Source organism: Anopheles arabiensis, chromosome 2 (genome assembly GCF_016920715.1).
Source record: "Anopheles arabiensis isolate DONGOLA chromosome 2, AaraD3, whole genome shotgun sequence".
Classification (NCBI taxonomy): Eukaryota; Metazoa; Arthropoda; class Insecta; order Diptera; family Culicidae; genus Anopheles; species Anopheles arabiensis.
Window position 1 is genome coordinate 14123743 of NC_053517.1, and position 23399 is coordinate 14147141.

General features: G+C 47.4%; 1 protein-coding gene across 4 annotated transcripts in view; it reads right to left on the reverse strand.

The window, feature by feature from the left end:
• Positions 1-23399, reverse strand: part of LOC120898811 (serine-rich adhesin for platelets) — a 155737-nt gene that overhangs the window by 43399 nt on the left and 88939 nt on the right. For all 4 annotated transcript variants that reach the window (XM_040305176.1, XM_040305174.1, XM_040305175.1 and 1 more), the window contains exon 4: positions 670-1093. In XM_040305176.1, coding sequence (XP_040161110.1) covers positions 670-1093 — 424 coding nt within the window. The remainder of the gene's footprint in view (positions 1-669; positions 1094-23399) is intronic.

Genomic DNA, 23399 nt, shown 5'->3' on the forward strand with positions numbered 1-23399 from the left:
GTCTGGAGTCGTCGAGAATCGTCCAGAGTCGTCCGGTGTCGCCTGGAGTCGTTTGGAGTCCGAGTAAACTGGAGTCGGTCGAAATCGAAGTCGGTCGGAGATAATAGGACCCACTCGATAGAATGTGCTTGTGATGATTCATATTATTTCGTTGTGTTTTTTGTCTAACATTTTACGCATGATTTCGAACGACTCCGGATGACTACGGGCAATTCAGAATGACTCTGGATAATGCTGGGCGAACCTACCTTCCGGAGTCGGATCGGAGTCGACTTCGGAATCTTGCCAATTTTACCCATCACTATTGGCAAGCTTCGTGTCTATTTCGTTAGGCGTTTTAATGGAATACATTAACTTAACGCCTTTTTTATATTTATGTATAATGTTTTGACATTTTTGATGAAGTCTACCTGTTTTTTGCAGTGGCATAGCTAAAGAGTATTCGGATCGATGTGTGAAGACAATATTTTAATACTTGGTTAAAGAATTTGTACAAAAAGCCTCAAAGTCACAAGCTAGTTAAAAATATGAGATGCCGACTTTAGTGTGCTGTCCCTATTGGTTATGAAATTATTGAAAATAGTCACTATAAACGTATATAATACGGACAGTAACATCCATGTTTATCCCGTGCATTATCTCTGTTTTTTTTTTTTAACAAACACTTACCCGGTTCTGTTTTTATCGTCACCGTTGTCGCACCGGTTGTCGCGTTGCTGCTACTGCTACCACTGCTGTTCGCCTTGGTCAGGATAGCACCGGCCAGCTGCTCGAGCTGCTCGGCTGCCGACGTGCGCAAGGTAGCGCCGGCCGGACTGCCATTGCTGTCCTGCAGCAGCTCGAAGCTGCCCGCGTCCGGATCGCCGGACGCACCGGTCGATGCGCCCTGGAATGTGCCCAGCATGTCGGCTAGCATGTCCGGATCCGGGTAGCCGATCGTGAGCGCTCCGTCGAGCGAGCCGGCCGCATCGGGCGCCTGTACCGCTTCCCGGAGCTGAAGTGTGACGGAACCTTCCGCACCCATCGAGGCACTACACATGAGGACGCGCGGAGGCGCCAGGCCGGCCAACGGCAACCGAATGCTGTTCTGGACCTGGAAGCACAGCAAGAAAATGGGGAGAAATGTAATAAGACAAGATTGAATTGCTTTGCGATTTTGAAGAATGGATTTCGTTCGAAAAGTGTGTCGGGTGTAAATTACGATGCAGAGATTGATAGCACAGCATAGGCACAGCCAACGATCTGCTAGATAAATCAAACGCTTCATGTCAACGGAACGGATCCACGGTAAATGCTCTTAACGATCGTTGCCTAAGCACACGCTACAAATACGCATCCCTCGGGCGGTGGATAATTTCCTTGCTGCTTCCCGGCACTACTGGGGGAACTTTACGACTCGTTGAGTTGCGTAAAGTTGCTCGGCAGCGCGCGTTCCCCGTACCCAAACCGTACCGCTGCCTGCTGTTGCTGTGTGGGTCGTAAAACTGGAGTAAATAAAACATACCGCTTGGCATATTCCAATCGGTGCCAATTTGAATAACTGCCATCGTTTGGTGACCGTTTTTATGGGTCACGCGGTGCATGTAAGCGGACGGTTTTGTTCGTCCCTGCCGGTGGGTTGTCACGTGAATGTGGGCTGCCAGGGGCAAGCGTTGGTGGAATTGTTACGGTAACTAAAACATAAAAAAAAACACACACACACGTACAAAGAAGCATGGGAGCCTTTAAGAACCGTAAACCATCATTTTCAACCATGCTTCGGAAAGCGCTTTTCGAGATAAGAACAAACGAACAAAAAAAAAAGACACAACAAACGGTGGTACATTTTCCCAAGGGAAATGATGTATCGCCGTTGATGGGCCACGCGAAACGTGGGATTTGCGTTTTAATGGGTTTTCTTTTATACGAGGATTTCCGAACTGTCACACTGTCTGTCTGCTCGTGGACCTTTTTCTTCCCATCAGCCGACCGAAAAAGTCCCATTTTTTGTGCAGAGTGCGATGAGTTCTTTGGTACTTTATTTTCTTTTTACTTTTCTACTTTTTCTGATGCTCTACTCTCCGCTTTGCTTGTTATTCTTTAAAGACCGTTTCCAGGGGTTTGTTTTCTTTTTTTTTTGTTGCTTATAAAAACGTTTTGTTAAAGTTATTTTCATCAACCAAATTCGTCACCTCGGCAACCGTCCGTGGGATGGTTTAAATCATTCCCAGGCTATTTGCAAGCAGTGAAATAAAAATCCGCCTCTCATGGTGGGCCAAGGGATGGTTGCCGATCCCTTTGCATGATGCTGCGAAACGTCTGGAAAGTGTTTTTTTTAACTCATCTCGTGGTATTACAGAGCACAAAGCGTTGGATTTTTTTTTTTTTCAATTATAAATGCACACATGAGCCGGTCTCGTAGTACAGTCGTCAACTCGTACGACTTAACAACATGCCCGTCATGGGTTCAATCCCCAAATAGACCGCGCCGCCATACGTAGGACTGACTATCTTGCAGTGGGGGGGAATCAATTAGTCACTGAAAGCCAAAGCCCACTAGTGGTACAGGCAAGCCTTGACCGACATCGGTTGTTGAGCCAAAGAAGAAGAAATGCACACATATTTCAGCTCGCAGGGATTACCGCGATGCTGGAATTCGAGCCACGTTTCCGTTTGCTTGTACTCGCACAAAGGTTATTTTAAAATGAAATTACAAACGCTTCGTAACAACGAGCAACAACATCTCGTGGACGAGGAAACCTCTGCTCACCGCATACCAACCATGTACGGTAATTGAATAAAATCGACATGGTTCTATACATCTAAACAACAAGGTTGGTTGGGGATATGTTGCCGATCCCACCAGGGTCAAACAAAACAAACCCCATGTTGCATGTTGGATTGTTCTGCATAGTTGGTGTGGGCTGGTGCTTTACCGTTCCTTGCGTCCGCGTAGCTAGAATGGCAATTTAAATGCTGCTATTTTGCATGTAAAAGTTAGGACAGCGCTTCCACTCAGGGGATGTTGTGCTTGTTGCTGCTGCAGCATTTGCATTGAGCACACGTTCTGCCAACAAAATTGTGCACAGTTTTACTCGCTTTAATGTTGCAACCAGATTCGTTAATTATAGCTTTGTTAGAATCATTTTTAGCACTATTTTCACCTTTTTACAATCGTAGTACTGTGCTTTGAGCAACTGTCAAATGTGCATATGAGACCATCAGCATACAATAGTTTTAAATTCTGCCATCAAAATATAAATCCCATAGGTCGAAAAAAAACCTTCACAGCTTCTTGCATGGCGTGTGTGAGCGTTATTTTTCTCAACCACCATTTCCGAAGCATCTTTATGAAACACCACCGCCTGCAAACGCCATAAAGCTGGTCAATATATTTTGCCCCGCCGCCAACCGCTTCTGATTCAGACCAGCCGAACACGCTAAACAAAGCGAATGTGCATCGCTCGGTTGCAGTTGTCGCACATGCTACTACCTCGCTTCGATGGTGGTCATAAAATCCATCGTTAAGTTGTGTCACTTTTAAGCACACTGCCAACCTACCACCCGCCGAGAAGCAAATAATCTTCCTGGCTTGTTGGCAATTTTCACCCACCATTTCCGCATCGGACTTCAATTTTCCGTTTCATTGCTTCGGGCGGTAGTAGGGGCACACACACACTAACACGCTTCAAATCGTCTCCGATCGTAATCAAATTTTAATATTTTTTTTCCCTCATCGACACCATCCACCCAAGGCAGGCAGGCAGGCAGGCTGTTTTATGGCTAGCCACCGGATGGTCTGCATGTTAAGCACGATATGCGGCGTGTGGGTGGTGTCTGTTATGGAGCTTGTAGACGCGTCTTACACTAAAGATGGCTCTCCCTCGTTACAATGTCTTGCCAGCCGCCCTTCCCGCGAATGTAATTGGATTTCAGTCAAACCATATGTGTGCCTCAAAATGCGGCCGGCAACGGTATGGAAGCGGAAAGTTAACACAATCTGACGTATCTGTGTATCTGTGGGTGCGTGTGTGTGAGAACACCAGCGTCTTTTGCTTTCCGCCAGCCCAACTCAACGCGCTGCGCTGATATGCAAATGCAAATATGTTTTTGCACCCACCCATCCCTTAGATTTGGCTGCCCAAAAAGGTCGTCCTAAAGGTCAATGCGCTGAAGGCCAGCCGTGGTGGGCCGGGCGAAGAGGTCTTAAAGTTTTATTGTATTTATTTCCGGCTCGGGGCGGGACCGCTTGCTACCGGAAATGGACGGCGTCATCCAGGGCCCGCCTGTTCGAAGAAATGCAATCAACAAATCCTCTCCCGCGAACGATGGGTCCGAAAGCATCATCATAAAATGGAAGACCTGCCCCATACCAGCCTCTCCTTTGAACGAAGTTTGGCCGGATGTTACTGCCGCGGGGTCTGGCCTGAAACTGGCCAAAACTGAACTTCGGAAATTGATCCAAACCCGCTCCCGCGCACGAAAAGGGGAAGTCGTATTTTTATGGCCACACAGACCAAGCGGCCAACACAGTGGGGCAACGGGTTACCCACCCCAGGAGATTGGAAATCTTTCGCTATTTGTGATCAATAAAATCTATCCAAATCGTTCGTGAACCGCCTGGTTCTTCCATCTTTGCTTCCTGTCCATTTACGCGTCCCGCGTCGTAAATGTGTTGATAGGCGATAAAGAGAGTGGGAAAGAAAGAAAAAACATACACACACCCACACACACAAAACCTCGCAGCGCTGTAAGGAAGGTACGAAACCGCGCGCCCAAACTGTCGGGGAGGACACCGAAGGTAGTTGTTTGTGCGAAATCGACCATTTGATTAGGGGAATGGTTATTGGATCGTAAAACATTCGGCCAACGAGACCATCACGCAGCCCCCGGGGCGAGTCGTTTTGATGGAGCGCAAACGGGCGCGCCTGAGCTACCGAGTGCATTTATTAGCGATGATGCTTACGATAGCGAACAGATAAACCGCTGACGTTTGGCATCGTCTGTTTGCATCGGGTGATGCGATGTGTGATAGTGAGGGCATTTAGAGTGTATAAATAGATGAGCATGTTTTCGACCAGTAAATGATAGTTTGCAATTATGAAGGGTCGACCGATGTATAAGGAGTGGGATTTGGAATAAACACGAGAGACGCAATCATGAAACCACCATCAAACTCATTCCTTCACTATCGTCGGTGTATTTTCAAACGAAAAACGCTCATCTTCAACCTTCCATCGCAATCCTATCGGTCGGACGGACTTAAAGGTCTGACCACGCTATCAAAACGTCCTGCCCAACAATGACCAGGCCAGTGCTTGGGATCGGAGTTTAAATACAAATAAAAATAAACCTTCCCCCTCGGGCACACTTCCACGTATCCATCCCGCCGTCTCCCGCACGCTTCCCGCAGCGGCGTCCGGCAGCCAGTTTTCCGGTAAATAAATATTTCATTCCCTCATTCGCAATGCCTGGCGCCGTTTGGCGTCACGCTGTCTTCTGCTGTCCCGATGCCGGCGAAAGAGGTAGATGGTTTCGGGCTCTGCGTTCGGCTTCAGTTTTGCTTCCACTTCTTTACACTCATGCTGGGAAAGTGCTGGGCCTGGAGAGAAATAACCAGTCACGGACGAACGGGCCAGTTTCCACTGCGCTGATCCCGAACGAGACGGCGCTCGCACTGCAAAACCCTTGCTCCCTTGCCACTGTATCGTGAACGCATGAACGACTTGTCGATTGCGATTGTCGTACGCGCCGCATCGAGGGCAGCGAGAAAAGGCGGGAAAATGGAATGGCGTATGGGGCGGCGAAAGGAGGGAGCGAATGCCATGAATCGAGCAATGGCCAGCGTGCGTTCACCGGACGTGAGATGGACGCTGCATTTTTAATGGTCGCAAATATCTATCAATGTTTTATGATCATCGCCGTCATCAGTGCCATTCGTCGCGCGTAGCGGGAAAGTGGTGATCAACCGGGTTCAGCGGTGGGGTGGACGGACGCACCATATTGAGCTGCACTGGAATAGGGCCGTGCCAGAGGAGAGGGAGGCTGTATTTTATTCATCCTTTTTTCGAATGCTTTCCCGCCTGTCGTGTCCCATCCGAAACGACCGATGGAGCAATGATGTGATTATTAAAATTTAATTAGGGTAAATAAAAGAGAAGCGCATCCCGGTGGATCGGTCGATGATGGTGATGGTGATGATGATGAAATTGTTTTATTTATTTATTTTTCGCCCGGAGGGGGCATGCTATGGTCGGGTTTGAGGGGTTTTCACCAGTTTTTTTCTGTATTATTATTATCGAGCTCTCCCTGTATTGAGTTTGCAAATTGCTTCCCGGTAGGCACCGTTGTGGGTGAGCGTGTCTGTGTGTGTCTGTGTGTCTGTTATCCCGGTTTGCCGGAAACCATTTCCATTTGGACGATTTTTGATCGCAAATAATGTGTTTTTGGGTTTGTGTGTGTGCATTGCTCTGCTCATTTTGCAGCGCTGCTCTTGCCCGGTTGCCAGGTTTGCTCTTGATTTTTTTGTCATTGTGATGGCTACGTTTTGTTCTACACCACACCGCCCAGCCCATTGTAGGGTAAATTCGATTCAATTTATTTCATGCACACACACAAAAAAAAAAGGAAACCGACAGAGACACCAGAGAGAGACAGAACAGGACAACAAAAATTCATTTGCATCGCTCAACGCTCCTGCACAAAGCACGCTTTAAGCAAGATGAAAATTGATCGACATTTGGTAGACGCGTTTTTCACTTCCTTTGCCACAGCTCCACGGCTATGGGCAGGGCATATTTGTCCTTTTTTCAACCAATCCTACGCTGGTACCGGCAATATTATGTTCCGCCCTTCGTTCCACCGCGAACTTAATTTGAGTGTCATCGCACTGCGTGTTTGATTTATGAGTTTCGAGCGAAACCTTTGTCATGTTGTTCCACCAGGCCGGCTGGGCGGTAGTGTGCAGTGCCCGGCCCTCGGTCGCACGCATAATGATGGGCTGATGATGAGTGTGGGATGATTAAAATTGACGCGCGCAATATTGGCTCAAATTAAATTCAATTGGCCCAAGTGCGCGCGTGTACGGCATGCGACGCTAGTTAACGTGTGGTTTCGGTACGCTGGAAAACAATGGAAAGCATGAAAAGAACGCTAGTGGAGCAGGAAGGGACTTGCTGGACGAGTGGCAGTGATGTTTGGGATTTTCTTCGGTGGGCTATGTACAACTTTTGTGTAAAAAAATGAAAGAATTTGAGAATGTTAGCAGGAAACAATGGTGCTTCCCACATCCAGAATTTCCTTATGTTAAATGGAGATGACTGGATCCCACTCTAAAGATAGACAATTGTCCATTTTTATGACATCATAACACTCGTTTAACTCGTTTCCAGAACATTCCTTTCCATCGCTGTCATCGATTGCATAAGCGAAAAGTATGGAAAGGTCACTTTAAAAAGCAGTAACACCCCGAAGCACATTTGCATCCATCAATTTCACGCCAAAACCACACATACACACACGCTCTCACATGTAGCATATTTCGTCATCTCTTTAAGAAGAGCAACGGACAGCAAATAACTACCATCCCCCCCCCACCTCTCTTCACCCCTTCAGATCGAGTGCGAGTTTTCCAATCGATTCACTACCGAAATGGAAGTCCGCGCTCGGATGCTTCGGCACTTAAGATCCAGCTAACAGCCCGGGCCATACCCTCCCGCACCGCCCGCTTGCACCGTGTCACCTTTGCCAACATTGCGTAAATGTCAGTCTGCGTAACACGATGCGTATTGTGCGCGTGAACGGTCTCGCACTTGTGGCCCGGTGTGTGCGTGTGAACGGCAACCATCGCACAGTTGCCTTGTTTAATTCTGTGCATTCCTTTCGCACCATCGCATCGCAAACGTATTTACGTCAACTGCCGCTGAACGGGACTGGCGAAAGGGGTGTTTGCGTGCGGGTTTGACACGCGCAACAAACAAAAAAATGACGCATTCAACCCGGAGTCACTTGGTGAGCGATGGAAAACTGCGAACTGCGGGAAAGCAAGGTTTTGAAGAGTCAGTGTAGTGTTTTTTTTTTTTGGTTTTTGCTGATCTTTGGAGCTGTGCGTTTTTTTTTGTCTAGCCCATGTTAACTTGTTCCAAAGCGCACTTTAAAGCGTGTCGTCTTTGCTCCGTTTGCGTCTCATCACCATTCACCGCGCTGCCCGCGACTCGGTGATTCCTCCACACTGGCCGGACGACGTCTGGAACGTTTCATACACTGACGGGAAGCGCGAAGTGCCGACTTGATCGTGTTACCTGTGTTGGAATGTACCCCAGCACGGCCGAAAGGTCGAATGTAAAGTGCATTAAAATATTACATTACCGCCCGGCCAGCATCATCATCATCATCATCGGGCCAAATTTAGGGCAGGCAGACGCCTCCTTCCTCTGCAGCGTCGTTCGAGCGGATGGCGTTTGCATACCGTTTTACCAAAGATCGATTACGCCCGTGTACGATGATCCGGTTCGAGAGAAAAAAAAAACAAACCGGCGTTACAATCGGCATGTTTTGTTTAAGCCGGTCGAAAAGAGTATTCCTGTTTTCTTCCCTACCCACCCTGTACATCTGCAAAAAGTCTTCTTCTGATGTTCGCTGCTGATGTTGGGAGAACAAAACAACAACCAAAAAAAGTAGAAGCGACCAGTTTTTAGCCCCATCAAATTGCACCGACAGGTCGGCGTAAGCAAAGCAACAGCATCAAACTTCAAACAGCGCGTGGTGTGCTGTCCGGCGAGACGTCCGATGGGTTGCTCGAATTTCAGCCCAACATTAGAAAGCTGAATGATTCAGTCCGACCGAGCAGGCCGGAGCGCAAGCAGCAGGGCGGGAAGTTGGTCGAGCCGGCACGGGGAGGGCGGTTTCTCATCAGCACCATCCATCGCCGGCACCGGCACTGGAGAGCTGGCCGGGTTCGGATTGAGTGTGTGTGCTCGTGCACAGCCGGGTATTATCCGTTGCACACATCCTTGGGTAAGATGAAACTATGCACACGTGCCAAACTCTCTTGACGGGAGGGACGAAGGCGGGTTCAAGTGAGGATGGTGTTTTATGATGTCTTTTTCCATGCGCCGTCCAAGCACGATGCTCGTTTGGCGTAACAATTCGCCCGGCAGCCTGGGAGATGTGCCGTGTGCCGTCTCTCGAGCTAACGCAATTTAACTGATCGTGTGTTGGGGATGTTGTGCAGCTTGAACAGCACGTAGATAGTTCATTTTATCCGCTCGGTGTTGTTACTTAGTAAGGAAAGAGGAGGATTGAGTGTTGTGCGGGGAAACAATATTGAGCTGTTTTGCGAAAGGATTGCATACAATTTAGAAGTTATTTAAATTATGTTCTATTAAATCGCTCAATAGTTCTTAGCTGGCTTTTTGTTAACTCACTGAGATCTTATTTCGCTAAAACTGTATTAGGAATTGTAGCAAAAAAAACGCCACCTGCTCAGCGCTTTAAGCCCTGCTTAGTACTTGCAACATTGCACTTGTTCAACCCACCCTTCCACCGCGTTGTAAAACAGACACAATGATTGTTTACCAGCCAACTACTGCCAACTGCCGAGCGAGCGCAACTCTACACTACAAAACTTTGCAAACGCCGGCAAGCGACGGTAGTTGAGTTTTACGATTCATGTTTATTGTACGACATGACGCCGAACACTAGCCGAACACAGAGTTCCAGGGTTATGATACCGTCCTATGATCTCCTCCCCCACCGGCACGTCATCTCCAGGGGACAATCGCAGTCGCAGCGTACTGAGCGCGCGTCCCCAGCACGGGTAACCTTAAACCGGCGTATCAGACGTCAGACCATCGGAAAAGCGTCCAAACAGGGAAAGCCATGGTGCAGAACAGCACTCGCTTGCACCGGAAGCATTGTGGGTTTGGTGAGAGGAAGCACCTCCTTCCTCTCTTGTTGGAAAATACGACCAAGCATGTAAATGCTACCCACTTCATTGTTCTCTTGTGCTTTCCCCACATTCTCGCCGGCCGGCCATGGGCCCTTTTCCATGCGACAACGGAGCCATGGACAGATTGTCGTAACCGTTCGCTCTGCGTCGGTGTCATTCGGTGTTGCATTTTGCTTAATTTTGCCAATAAACTGAACAAAGCTGGCCCGCCCCTTCCGGGCGATCGGGACAGCAGGAAATGTCCACAATGCCGGGAAACGAACAACGCCCGCACCGAGCGAGCGGACCGTGTTCGTGTCGTTGCAGCAATGAAACCAATTGTAAATGGTGTGACGAATTTCAGCATTTCCCCGTGGCCTGCGTCAGTTGGCCAGTGTGGGCGTGTTGGTGCACAAAGCGCCGTAGCACACTCTGCACTCGCTGTTCGGATGAAGCGTTCGAGCGCGCGGAGAGATCTTGAAGTGTCCTCTTCATTTGCGTACGACCAGCGTGCTTGGGGTGCCGGTGCGAAGCGGTATCAAATGCAAATGTGCTTATTTAGTCGCTTTTTGCAAAATAGTGTTCATAAGTGAGCGTGAGCCAGGGAGCAAGAGGTACGGCATAATATGGATCAGTTATCATTGAACATAAAAAGTGGGTTGATTGGCTTTGGCACAAATTTCCCATGTAAAGGATGCAGAAAATCTGAAGCTGTTAGTTGCAGCATTATGATGGGAGAACGGAGGGAGAAGTAAATTATTGACAATTGTTTTAATAATGAGTGAGCAAGTTATGTTCTGGACATGTGGCGGTCAGGAATTTGTAGGCGCTAAGGATGCTTCTGTTCATTTATTATGTTAATGAACTTTCCTATGCAAATGTGACAAAAGATTTAGCTATTTAGTTGTAGAAGCTTGATGGAGTTTAACTTTAAGCGAAAGGCGCCCAAAAGTAGGCTTCCGCATGACAGAGCTGAGTACTAATAACCAAAATATTCTTGTTACGCGCCCAAAAGTATGCACCATCGACCAATTTATGTTTTACTTATTTTGTAAGCATTCTTTCCACACTTTTTGTCTTGTTTTTTACTTTCTACACATTTGGTAAAATTGTCATTTCCGTTTTTGTTACGCAACCTGCAGTAAAACGCTTCGCTCGGCACAATTTCACCTGCCCGGTTACGTTTTGGCAGGATTACGTTGAGCCAATGCAATGACTACAAACGTGCCTCATTATAGCCGTGTTTCAGCAGCGTCAGCAACCCTTTCATTTTTATCGTTACTTATCTTCCTGCCCGACACATGCCACCATCCGCTACTAATATAGTTATCTCCATCAATGGCGCAGGTAAAAAGACTCCAAATCGCCAACGGCCATTCCTGTGAACGGGGCGTGCCGGTTGGAAAATCCAACTAATTACGCGCCCTTTCAAGGAAAGTTGCCCACCCGGGCGTAATTGTGCTGGAGAAGTCGTAGCACGAATGGCCTTAGTTTTTTTTCTCTCGTGCTGCATCTTTACCGTCCAAAAAAAAAAAAGGTTGTCCGTTAATGCTTGCGAGTCACATCACATCCGATCCTGCTCCGGCTAGCTGGCCGCCCCGCAGGTGATAATTTCCTTCGCTTAACCTTCGTTAATTGAATTACATTCTGTCGGATGATCGCTAGTGCCCCGGGTTTGCAAGTGCTCGCGCTGAAACCATCCATGGTACTGTTGGCTGTGATTTATGGTGGATAAGGGAGAGGAATGAAGAGGAAAAAACCCCCACCGCATCTCACACTGAAAACTTACTTTCCCTGAAAACGGCTGGGCGTGTGAAGAAAAAAAAACACGCAAACGCCCCGAACCGGAATCCCAAATCAAATCAATTCAACCACAAAATTAAATCTCAACTCATCAATCTCGTCGCCGTTCGCCGTTCCCGAGGCACACATACACACACAAACATCTCCCATTGCAGCTTGTTTCCCGGTGCTCGTTTGCAGCGGGTGCGGGAGTTTTGAAGTTGATTGGCGCGAAAGGTCACGAAAATGGTGGTAAATGAAAACCACATTAAGGGGAGAGCGATTTATTTACTTTCTACGCTTCTCTCAACACGAGCAGGGGCGCGATCTTGAGCTGTTCTCGGTGCTCGGTCGGTGATGACCTGCTCGGTAGATGCACAGAACATGACTCACGACACACGCACACACTTTGCCATCGAGGGCTGCGTAAGCGCTTACGCGCTGGAAGCAGCCTGCTCTGTAAGTGTAATGAAATTTTTAATAAAGAACCACCGTGACGATCGAAATTAATCTCCATCATGGGAGGGAGGGCGAAGAAGGTGCCCCATTCCCGGCGCTTCAAGTGGAAGAGGCAGAAGAAAAATGGGGTCGCATTTTTGCAAGCAGTGTCCGCGAAATCAGAAGCGCCGCAGGCTCCAACCTGCTGTTCCGTTGTGCGCGGGCACGGTTAAAATCCGATTATGACACCTGTTGGGCAACACAGTGCCAGAGTGTGTAAGATGAAGCTTTTGCTTTCCTTCTACCCTGCTCGCTCTCTGTTGATTGAGTAGAAAAACATGTTAAAAAGCCACGCTCTGCAGGGGGATACAAAAATATGAGCCTCTCCATTAACGACACCGCGGCAAACAAATGTTGCTGTTGCTCGGGGTTGGTGTGCAGAGCTCACCGAGTTTTAATTTGTGTGAACCAATCTGTGCTCACAATGCGCAAAGAAAACAACACATCTATGCGTTCTTTTAAACAGCTCCGGCCCGGTTTGATTGGCAGAGCATCGGCGGGAAAGAGCAACCTTTTTTTAAATGATACATTTATGCTGCAATAGTAATAACGTCATAATCAAAGAACCATAAAACGCGAAAGCAGTACTATAAATCCTCCATCCGACCGCGGTTTTGCGCTGTTGGACGTAACTAGCTTGCGAGTGGCCCGTGGAGAAAAGGCTGTAAATATTACAAATTCTCCTCATGGCGCTCTCGGATGGTGCGAGATTGTTCAGCTGTAGCCGTCCGTAGCACGTGGTTAACCGGAGGCGCTCAGCACCAACAAACACTACACGGCACAGTACGGTTTTGCCTTGCTTGATAAGCATGGCTACGGGGAAACGGTACACCGCAGGATTAGGTATTCCGTTGCAGGTGTCAGATGGTAGGTTAGTGTTTTCGGGGTGTCTTTCTTTTTTTTCCCAGCCTCGCTTCCCTATCTTGACGAACCGCTTCCAGGGTGCTGTATTTGAATTCCGAGCCCGAGCTGAGCGTGCTGAGGGAGCGTGGATTACACGCTGGCGGTGGTTGCTCTTTGGAATGCAAACGAGTTAGTGTTACCCGTGCTGGGGCCCGCGATCCCGCAACAACAGCACCCGAAGAAAGCACATAGTGCCTGCTGCCGGTGGCGGTGAAGGTGATAAATATTTCACACCAAGAGCAAACACACGCACCCGCGAACGTGAAGCGCGCGAGCACCGAATTTGTAAGCCGCCAGTGTACGCTGGCCGATGTGGCGGTGAAGCATTCCCTGTGCCCGTGGTGGTACGGGAAAGTTCGTAAAATTACAGCCCAGCGGCTCGGCAGTGCGGTGTGGAGGAACGGCGTCGTCAGTGGAGAAGACAGTTGAAGATAAAACACTTCCTGTGCTGGGCTGGTTGGAGTCATGAAGCTTTCGTTTTTTTGTTGTTTTGATTCATTGCACACAGCAAAGGATGGCGTGTGCGGATGTGCATGATTCGCCGAAGACAACGCAATCTGGTCACGGACCCATGGCAACTCATGCCGTTCCGGAGCGATTGCAATTCAGCCACGCAGTTACGTTCGCTGTAGACGAGCTCGTTGTTGCGTTCTGTCCTTTTTTGTTGGTGTTGTCACGAAATCAAGTACAGCGACTGATTCATGGACAAAAGCGTACACACACGCGCACAAAATTGGAGCTCAGCCAGAGCGTGTCCTTGCGTCAAAGGGCAGGACATGACTTTGTGAAACAAACGAACAAGAACAAAAAGAATGCTGGGAAAAGCAAGAAAGGAACCGTGCATACCTTTACCATCGTTACTTTGATGGCAAAGACAAATAGCCCGTGACTGTTTTGTATCGTACGCGAGAGACAAACGCGTTGCGTACGCGCACATTGCGCTGTGGTGGGACGATTCTTTTTATGGATCAATCGATACGCGGGCGGGGGAGAAACAATGGACATGATTTGTTGCTACGGCTGATGGGTTACCGACGGTTGTCGAGATGACGGGTTTGTCCTTCCCGGAATGGGGGTGCTTGAATTCTGTGTGTTTTAGTATAGGTTGCTCGAATCAAAGCGGGAGCATCAATTTGGGGAAGGATATTTTGGCTCACTTTTTATTACGCCGAGAGGATACGGAACGGCATGAATCCACTCGATGTAGGGTCGTTTGGAATGTAGGTGGCTTTAAAGTTAAGCGATCTGTGCAAGAAAGTACAGTAGGACAAAGGGCTTTTACAGTGGTGAAAAAATGCCATAAATCAAATGAAGCTACATCACATCTACGACACACGGTACAAAGCACCAGGCTTCTGCATTTCAAATCTTGTTACGCGATAAGACGCTGTTCGATTAGTAATGTTTTAGATTTAGTAGTAGGTTTAGGTGTTTTTTCAATAAATGTTTGTCAAAGTTAAAAGCTCTCTTAAACATTTATTTCTTGGTTTTAGTTCGATTTTTGACCATAAGCTACAAACGACTGGGCTGCCCCATATGCAAACTACAAACGACTGGGCTTCTCCATTATTGTCGTTAGCTTCATCGAATGTTTCCTCTAGCGGATCAAAAGAGTAATACCAGCGTGATGTGATGATTTTTGTCGGTGTAATTGAGTTCTCATCATTATTTAGCTCCACTTGTAGCAAAGCTCATCAATTCGTTCAATCAATTAAAAGACCTTTTAAAATACAAAAATAAAAGATCATCTATCAAACTAAACAAATTTCCAATCTGTGCAAATCAAGTTGTACTCCACTAAGCACCAATCTACATATATTCAACCCAAACAACACTGTTTGAAAGACAGATTAATGTAATGATTGCTAAGTATGCTTGCCACGGATAAAAAAAAAAAGCAAAACAATACCAGAACTTCCGACAAACCACTCAATCGTAAGTGAATGATACTCAACCAATCGCACCATAAATACGTTTACCATTTATCGCAACCTACCACGGGCGCTGACTGTGCCAAACAGGCACAAACGGCGAGGAGAGCAAAAAAAACAGCAAAACAAAGCACCACCATCATAATACATTTATGATTAACAAGCCCGAGAGCCGTAGGGCAATTCATCAGATTGATTGTTCTATTGGCTGGATTAGCATAACGGAACGGTAGTACGGCGCTGGAGGGAAGCAGTAAACGAGCAGCAGCAACCAGCGCGCGCATTGCTTTCCCTTTGCGAGGGCTCAAACGAAACACAACAAATCCGTGCGCAATCGAGCCACGCGATACATTGTGCTCGTGCGAGCGAATGGGGGAGAGGGCCCGCCGCACGGAGGAAAAGGGGACATTTATCTGCGGAACGTGCCCGTCGCTAACTGCCAACCATTGTGCGTGGCCTGAATCATGCTGATTAGGTCGGAGAGGCGGGACACGGGGGGCCCGGCAAATCGAAACGAGAAGATATCCGTTTCATAACCGGCACGCTTCCGAATGTTTCCTTTCCACGCACACAATCCGCCGACGCTGGAATGGACCATTGTGATTTCCCAACAGAGGGGGGAGGGGGGTGGATAAAAAAAGAGGAGGTAAAATGATGAGATGCGATGCAAGAAAAATCAACAACCATCCAGCGTCACAAACCAAGGCGCACCGACGCGCGTACGCACGAGATACGCCTGTCGGGTGCTTCGTACTCTGCGTAGCATGATGTGCACGCACACGGACGGGGGTAGGTGGCCGGGAAAAAAACGGTTCATTTTCTTTCAGCATGAAAACACAGCATCTCTCTCCGCAGCTCCGCCGCCAGCAAACCGGGGGGAGAAAAAATACAAGAAAACCGAGAAATCAACGATGCGATTGCAAAGCGCTTCCATGCGTCATGAAGGATGTGCTTTTTGTTGTTGTTGCTTGCTGCTGCTGTTGTTGTTGCTTTCGTTTTCGTCCCTTAGGATGTTTGGCTCGCGTACCGCTCGCACTGTGTTCGCAAATTATGTTATTTGTGTGCCAGTGCCCAATATCCTATCCGCTTTGCTTGCCACGCTTTGCTCAGTGCCGGCGCGCGTACACGCAGCGAAGCTATCTAAGCAATGGCGCGCACTTGCGCTCGTCCATACAGCCCTCACTCCCCCCCTCCCCCCTCCACATTGTTTGCACAGCGATCGTGGCGTCGTTGATTTTGGGTTGAATTTTTGAATGAAACCAGGGCCGAAAAACGCCAACGTGTGAAAGAATATTAGCAATCGCTGACAGGGCAAAGAGGAACGATGGGAAGAGCAGGCGGTACGAAAACGTTTATCGTTACTCATTGTTAGGCTGCGCACATGCGCTTCCCGAGGGCCACATATCGTTGCGGTTATGGTGAAGCGAGCGGATGCGTGTGCGTTTCGATTTTCTTTTTTTTTTTCTCTGCTTCTTTTGCTTTGTTGCAGGAAAATGAAACGGAACCGGAATCTTCCGGCAGCCGTATAATGAAGTGCACGTGCTTTTCGAAAGACCGGAAGTGAAGATTTCACATTTTCGGTTGCGATAAACCTAGCCGCGCGTGGCTGCATGTACGCGTATGAGCTAAATTTGGCTGGATCCGATGGAAGCCCATGCCTAGTGAGTTTGTTTCATGACAGTAACATCTATCTACAAAATGAATTTCGATTGTATGTTGATACAGTTTGTATAAAGCTTGACGGTTTTGCATCGCTGTTTTTGTTGGAATTGTATAGTAAATACCTGTGTAGGATGTAAAAATCAACGTCAAAAGCATGACGAAAAACACGATGAGCCTCTACTTGCCCAAACTGACTCGCAGTATAGACACTTTGATATTGAAGCGTTTCAATTTCGCTTCGTATCTGGCACAAAAGCTACTCGGTAGGCAAGCATATTAAACCTTTTCGAAGTGCTTGCAGCCGCGGCTGTCGCTCATTTGTCGAAGCACAGAAGCACAGTCTGATTGAAGTTTGTTTACCACTCGATTTCCACGATGCAGCAGCAGCAGCAGCATCAACTTTCTCTCTTCACACACAAAACAAGCAGCACAACAAAAAGCAAACAGCGTAACGATGAGTATGCCTGTTTTGGTTGCGATACGTTCGTAGGAAATTTCACTGCGGAATCCAATTCTGCCACACCCAGCGTAATCATTTACGAACGAACCTAATATGAAGCTTTCGTTTTTTGCAGCACACACTCCCACGAAAAACCCTGTAAAGAGCGCAAGGTGCTGTGCGGAGGTGAAAAATAACCAAAATCGAAAAGCGTACCCCCCACACTTGTGATTCGAAAGAAAAGCTACATCCCTGCCACGCCACCCGCCACCCTCCCAGGCGCGGGTAGTCAACGTAAACGACGTCATATCAATTTCAGATGAAACTGTCACGATGCTGTTGTTTCCGTTCGGATCGCTTTCGATGACGGTAAGCCGATGAGATGTTGAAGGGTAAAGGGGGACACACACAGCGGGAGCCAGCGGTGTAACGCGTCCCTTTCGTTCGTTCCAGCCCGGCTGCCCCCATACCCAGTGGTCGTACGGATGGCGCCTCGGTTCGAGTGATAAGACGAAACAATCATAAAAACAAACTTTGCTCCAACCGAATGGGAGGGGTGGTCGGGCGAGCGTTATCACATCATACGAGGGCAAACACACCCGCTCATTTTTTTCTTGCCTCCACCCCCATCTCCCCCAACGGTTCTGATCTCGAGCACTCCCAGGGGAGGATGTCGTGGAGGCACCGTGCAATGGGGAATGTAAGGGTAAAGTAAGAAAATATCAAAAATTCACCATTACGTACATCAACACAAACAAGTCGGCAAACATGCAGAGATCGATGGAATCGACTGGAGCGGAATGTAGAGTGGTGAGTGGGTTGCATTCAGACGATACACGATATGAGGGTCGAGTACAGCAGTGGCGCATGCTGTGTAAACAATGCAAGAGCAGAACTTTGCGTCCGACCGTTGTCAGTAAAGCGGGGGTTTGTTGATGTTCGTTGCTTTTGCGTAAAACTGACTGAAAAGAAGATGACGATGTCATATATGATGGTTGTGTGTTTATATTGTTTGCGTCAAGCATTGGAGCTATTCTGTTTTGACTAACTGTGTGAAGATAAAAGTGTATAAAGTAACGTTTTTTAACATAATTTTGTTTGAGTATTGTTTGAAATCTATTTTATTTTTTTAGTATTTCGTTTTGAAAGCATTGTTTATATTCAATGCTAATGGTAAATCAAAACTAGATATAATCGCTGGGCATTGATTATAAACGTCTTTGTATAAAACCATTCCAATCTTAAATGATCGGGGCACCTTGAGTATCTTGATTTTTCGTGGATTTTTTACTTAAAACTGAGCATAACATTAATCCAACCACAATGTAACTCTTACACCATCGGCAATCCCCTCACCGGGCTGGCTAAATGATGCGGTGAGCATTTTAGCTTTAATTGCCGCTCATCAGCAATGCTTTGTGTGGAGCGCTGCACTTTCCTAGGAAGCATCGCGCACAAACCAATGAACCCAACACCACTCCAGTGCCACGCAGTACGGTTGGAGGGGAGGAATTTTCGCCCTCAACAACGGTTAATGGCTGCCGCTGGTCGAGGTGAAATGTTGCAATTTGCTAAAGTGCTGAATGTGGCACTATCGCGGCACTACCACCCGCTGTCCAGCCGTTGGGCCAACGGGTGACCTACAGCCACCGTTTTGGCACCATCATTACACGCCCGCCGACAAAATGGTGTAACGTCCCATCCCGGCGTTACGAAAACAAACGATCCCGGCACGCAAAACACGGCCTAGAATATAGGTCATTGCAAATTACACCGACCGGCAGACTCGTTCTGTTTATGGCTCCTAGCATGGTGCGGGCTCCACCACCACGGAGCGGCAGTGAAACTGGAAAAACTCCGTGGTAGGGAAGCATAAATATCCTCATAAAAATGCACCACCAGCTTGGGAACCCGGGGCCCCGAAACCCGGTGCCGCAGTACGAACGTTGTGGTGAGGGTGAAAAAACAAAAGCGCATAAGTGAGATAAAAGCAGCAGCGCTAACGCAACATAAAATCTGGTTCATTTTCCCTTCTCTCCCCCCCCCCCCCACTCCGTTGTTATTTTTTCCTGTGTTGGTACACAACATACTCGGTATTCATAAATTTTCATCTCGAGAAGCCTAACATGTTCGGAGGGGATATGGCTGTGTGTCTGTGTTTGTGGGCGGACAGGGCTGAATGTTGAGGGTTGGTTTGAATGTTTTAACTGCGAAAAAACGCCACCATTCCGTGCTTCCATCCGTCATCATGTTTTCAACAGAGCGAGAGAGAGAGAGAGCGAATAAGTGAGAAAGAACGAGAAAGAACACTACAGAAAATGGGGAAGCATAAAGCAAAAGGTCGACATACAGCAACAAAAAAAAACACACACACACCACCCACTCACAAAAAAGCTTTCAAACCCTCGAAATCCCGCAGCATTCGCAGCCACACGCGCGTAAGGATTCGTTCGTTAACCCGCCCGGGTGCTGCAAAACCGGGAAGCGGAACTTTTGTTCGCTCATGCGGGGCAACAAAAGCGCCAAGTGAAAGCCTTTCCACTTCCACTTGCGCCGCCGCCACCATCGCCACGCTAACTACGGCGGCGACCTTTCCTGTTCGTACGAGCGGCCCTGGAAAGTCGTTCGTTAAATTTTGTTTCGTGTGCCACTTCGCCGGAGCGGCCCCGGGAACAAGTGTGTCCATTGTTCGGCGCTGCAGCGTCCGGCGCTTGCCATAAATCACAAAATGGCCGAACAATTTGGCATCCATCAGCGAGTGCTATTTGCACAACCGTGTTCGGCAGGATAGTAATGAATGGCGCTGGCGGTGCGAGTGCAAACAGACCCAGAAAAAAAGTGTCCGTCCGGCTACAAGCGCGAAAAGGGAACTGTGCAAACGGACGGGCAGAGTGCTCATTTAGCAAAGTTTTAAGTTAATTTATTTCGGTTGGAAAAATTTGTGGCCACGAAGAAGATGGTTTGAGAAGCTGTGCAATGATACATTATGTACGTTTTGCTAATGCAGCAAGCACAGCATGAACTGTGGAACGAAATTGCTGCGATAACAACGCGCAAGAGCGGTATAGCAAAACCGACTGAAGGTATGTAATAAGCCGTTGAATATTAAAACAAAAATCACAATTTTGTATTTTCAATCGAGTCCTAATGGTAATTTACCAATATTGGAGCCTGTCACGATATTAGCCAGCTTTTGCACATGGAATTTGACCGTTGGCGGTTGAAATCATGTCAACACTCTTTACAAAACCACACACATTTAATGATAAACATTCAGAAGTATGAAATGCAAGTTAGATTAAACATTTTCACAATATGATCATACCTAACATCCCATAAATACTATTTTCCACCTTTAACCTTTAACATCTTGCTGAAATACTCTATTCTTTTTTATTTTCATTTCAACACAAAAGCTCCAAACAGTTTAAATTCCAGTACCTCCGCATGTGTACAAAATATGCTTGTTCATCAGCGTGCCTTTAAAGTATGTTACTTTTCTGCTTCTCTCGATCAGAACTACAAAAATGGTTTCCATAAAAACCTACCCACAGCACGGTGAATATGATAAGCTTGTCTTTGCATTAATCTCCTCCCCAGTGCCAACCATTCGCCGCCTACATAGCCACCCCACCCCTGTCCAGCTTAATGATGATCCATTGCTGAGCCAAATGGGCCAACAAAATGCAGGACAACACAGGCGAAAGGAAAAACAATGGAAGAAGGAACGAGAGAGTACAGCATTGAGAAAAAAGATGAAAAAAATGCTTTGCTTGCTGCACCATTCACTTGACAAATGGGCTCTTTTACGTGCGTAAATGCTTGACCGAAAGCTTACCGAAAGCATCATCATCAGCGGCGACGAATGACTCACAGGAGCATTGCGTTGAGAGTGTGTGTGCACTGGTTTGTGTTGTGTGCAGCGTGGTAAAAGCCGGGCAGGCGGAAACGCATTGCGCCAAGTCCGAAGCAGCAGCTGCTCAGCGGGAAAAACACCATTGCACCAGTGCACCAGTGAAGTGAGCAGCTGGCTGAAGGATGCTTATGACGTACTTAAAGCAGAACGACGACACACCATTGTAGCAGCAGTAGCAGCAACACAAAAAACGCGGCTGATCCACTTTTCAATAACAGTGATAGAACGTACGCACAAGAAAGAAAGCAAAAAAAGGGAAAATGCCGGAAGAAGCTCCTTCTACGGGCGGAAAGTGTTGTCAAGAAAAAGCTCAGACATAAACCATTGCTGCCATTGCTTTTCCAGCTGCGAGGATGTAAAAACAAAGCCATTCATTATCATTCAGCGCTTTGCAAACTCGCCTTGTATGGGAGTGTTGGTGCTGGTGGATGCGAATGGCCGATAAACCCACGCATACGAAATCACACACACACACACACACACACACACACACACACACACATACATACACTATCTCTCTCGCTCTTGCTCTCTTCATGTCCAGCAGTAGCCACCCTGCTGCGAACGGGCTGGTCCCCATTTCGGTGCTAATTTATTACCAGCTTAAGTGCATTTCCGGTTCAGCGAAGCCTGGAGTGTACTACTTGCCTGGAGTGTACGGTCGTCTTACGCAAAGCCGAAGCGGTGGAGTCCGGAAGCAGCGCCGAGAGTACTTTTGGCGCTAATCGTTCAGTGCGAAGCTTTTGTGACTGGCAAGTTTTAAACCCGTTAAAAGCTGATTGCGTTTCTTGCTTCTTTTTTTTTTAGCAACTTTCCGAGCAGCAGAATTTTCATTACCTTTAAGAGGATTACTTTCTACTAAAACACTCTTACAGGGAAGGGTGCAGGTGCAGTATGAATGATGTATACGGTGTGGCTTAAAAAGCACATGCTTTTTTTGTCGGTTCCGTTTTTGCTTGTCCTCGTGCAACAGTTCCCAAAGCCCAGAGGCATGCATTATTCAACCACTGTCCCGGTGCTCAAACGCTGTCCAACAACAAACGAACTGCCCCCCCGAAAGGGGGAAAACACGAGACTCCCGACACAAATCGTACCGTTGGCTTTAATATTAAACAGGCACAAATTAATTTGCCCACGCTTCCCGAGCGGGAGAACGGGTACGTGGGAATTAATTTCTCTTCCCTCTCAACCGACCCGTAGAACACAGGGAGGGGCATACGCAGGAAATGGAGGCCAGTATTGGGGAACGTTTCTGCCCGAGCAAACTTTCTCCGAAAGCAGTCGGAGCGTAAACTCGCCCGAAAAAGGGGTAATATAAAATGCAAAAGCCAAAAACATTGCGGAGAGTTTTTTTTTAAACATGTTTTACTCCCTTCGAGGAAATAAGCGATACCCTTTTCTATATAAATGATAAGTGTGGAGAAAGCGGGGCAAGATAGACGAAAGAAAGAAAGAGAACACACAACACACACGCCACCGACATGCTTGCCACGGGTGTGAGTGGTTCTTTTGCGAGAGTGACTCTTCCACTGCACCCGATTTGGGCTGGGTCGGTTTATTTTTACGTTTACTACTTCCCCCAAAAAGCAAGCAGTGCTTCGGCTGGAGTTTCAGGAAATTGTACATTAATGATCGTTTGCTCTTTGGCAACGGACACCCTTGATGAATATTGTAGTTTACGGTGGTTAGAGCACGTCAGTGTAGCTAGCTACCATGCTAGCAGCCAAACCGAAAACAAACCACATGGGAACATGGTGGATGCGGTGGTCAGCCCCCGAACCGACGTAATGAATTTATGTTAACAAGCTGGAAAATTTAAGCTGATTTTATCGAGCTGTGTTCATTTTGGAGCAACAAAGGCTTCTTAGCAACGGCCCAACGGGAACTTAACCGGCCCACAGGCATACGGTGGTGTCATTAAAAGATGTAAATGATATGCGGATTGCATTACTTTAGGCGTTTTTTAGTTGAAACGACGTTTAATGGTTGCGAAATTTCTTTAACACATGCAACATTACAAATTTAACTTACTCAAACCGTTTTAGTAACAAGTATCCTTCTATTTGCTTTACCCGATGGAAGATGAAGCTCATCAAATCCATAGAAAGGCGTATTTTTGCTTACCTGCAATAAAAAAGCAAAAAAAGAAAGAAAGAAAACACTTTTCATTAGCTTTACGGTAGCAAAAACTTTTGTCGTATATCACAGAGTACGTGCGTGCAGGAAAATCTTTCCTTGTACGTTTTCTCTTCGGGTCCGTAAGCGTATGTTTAAGACATTACCGAACCGACAGTGGCAGTGGCACGCAAAGCAAGAAGCAAGAAGCAAAAGATTTTTTGAAACTTTCAACCAACGAAAACT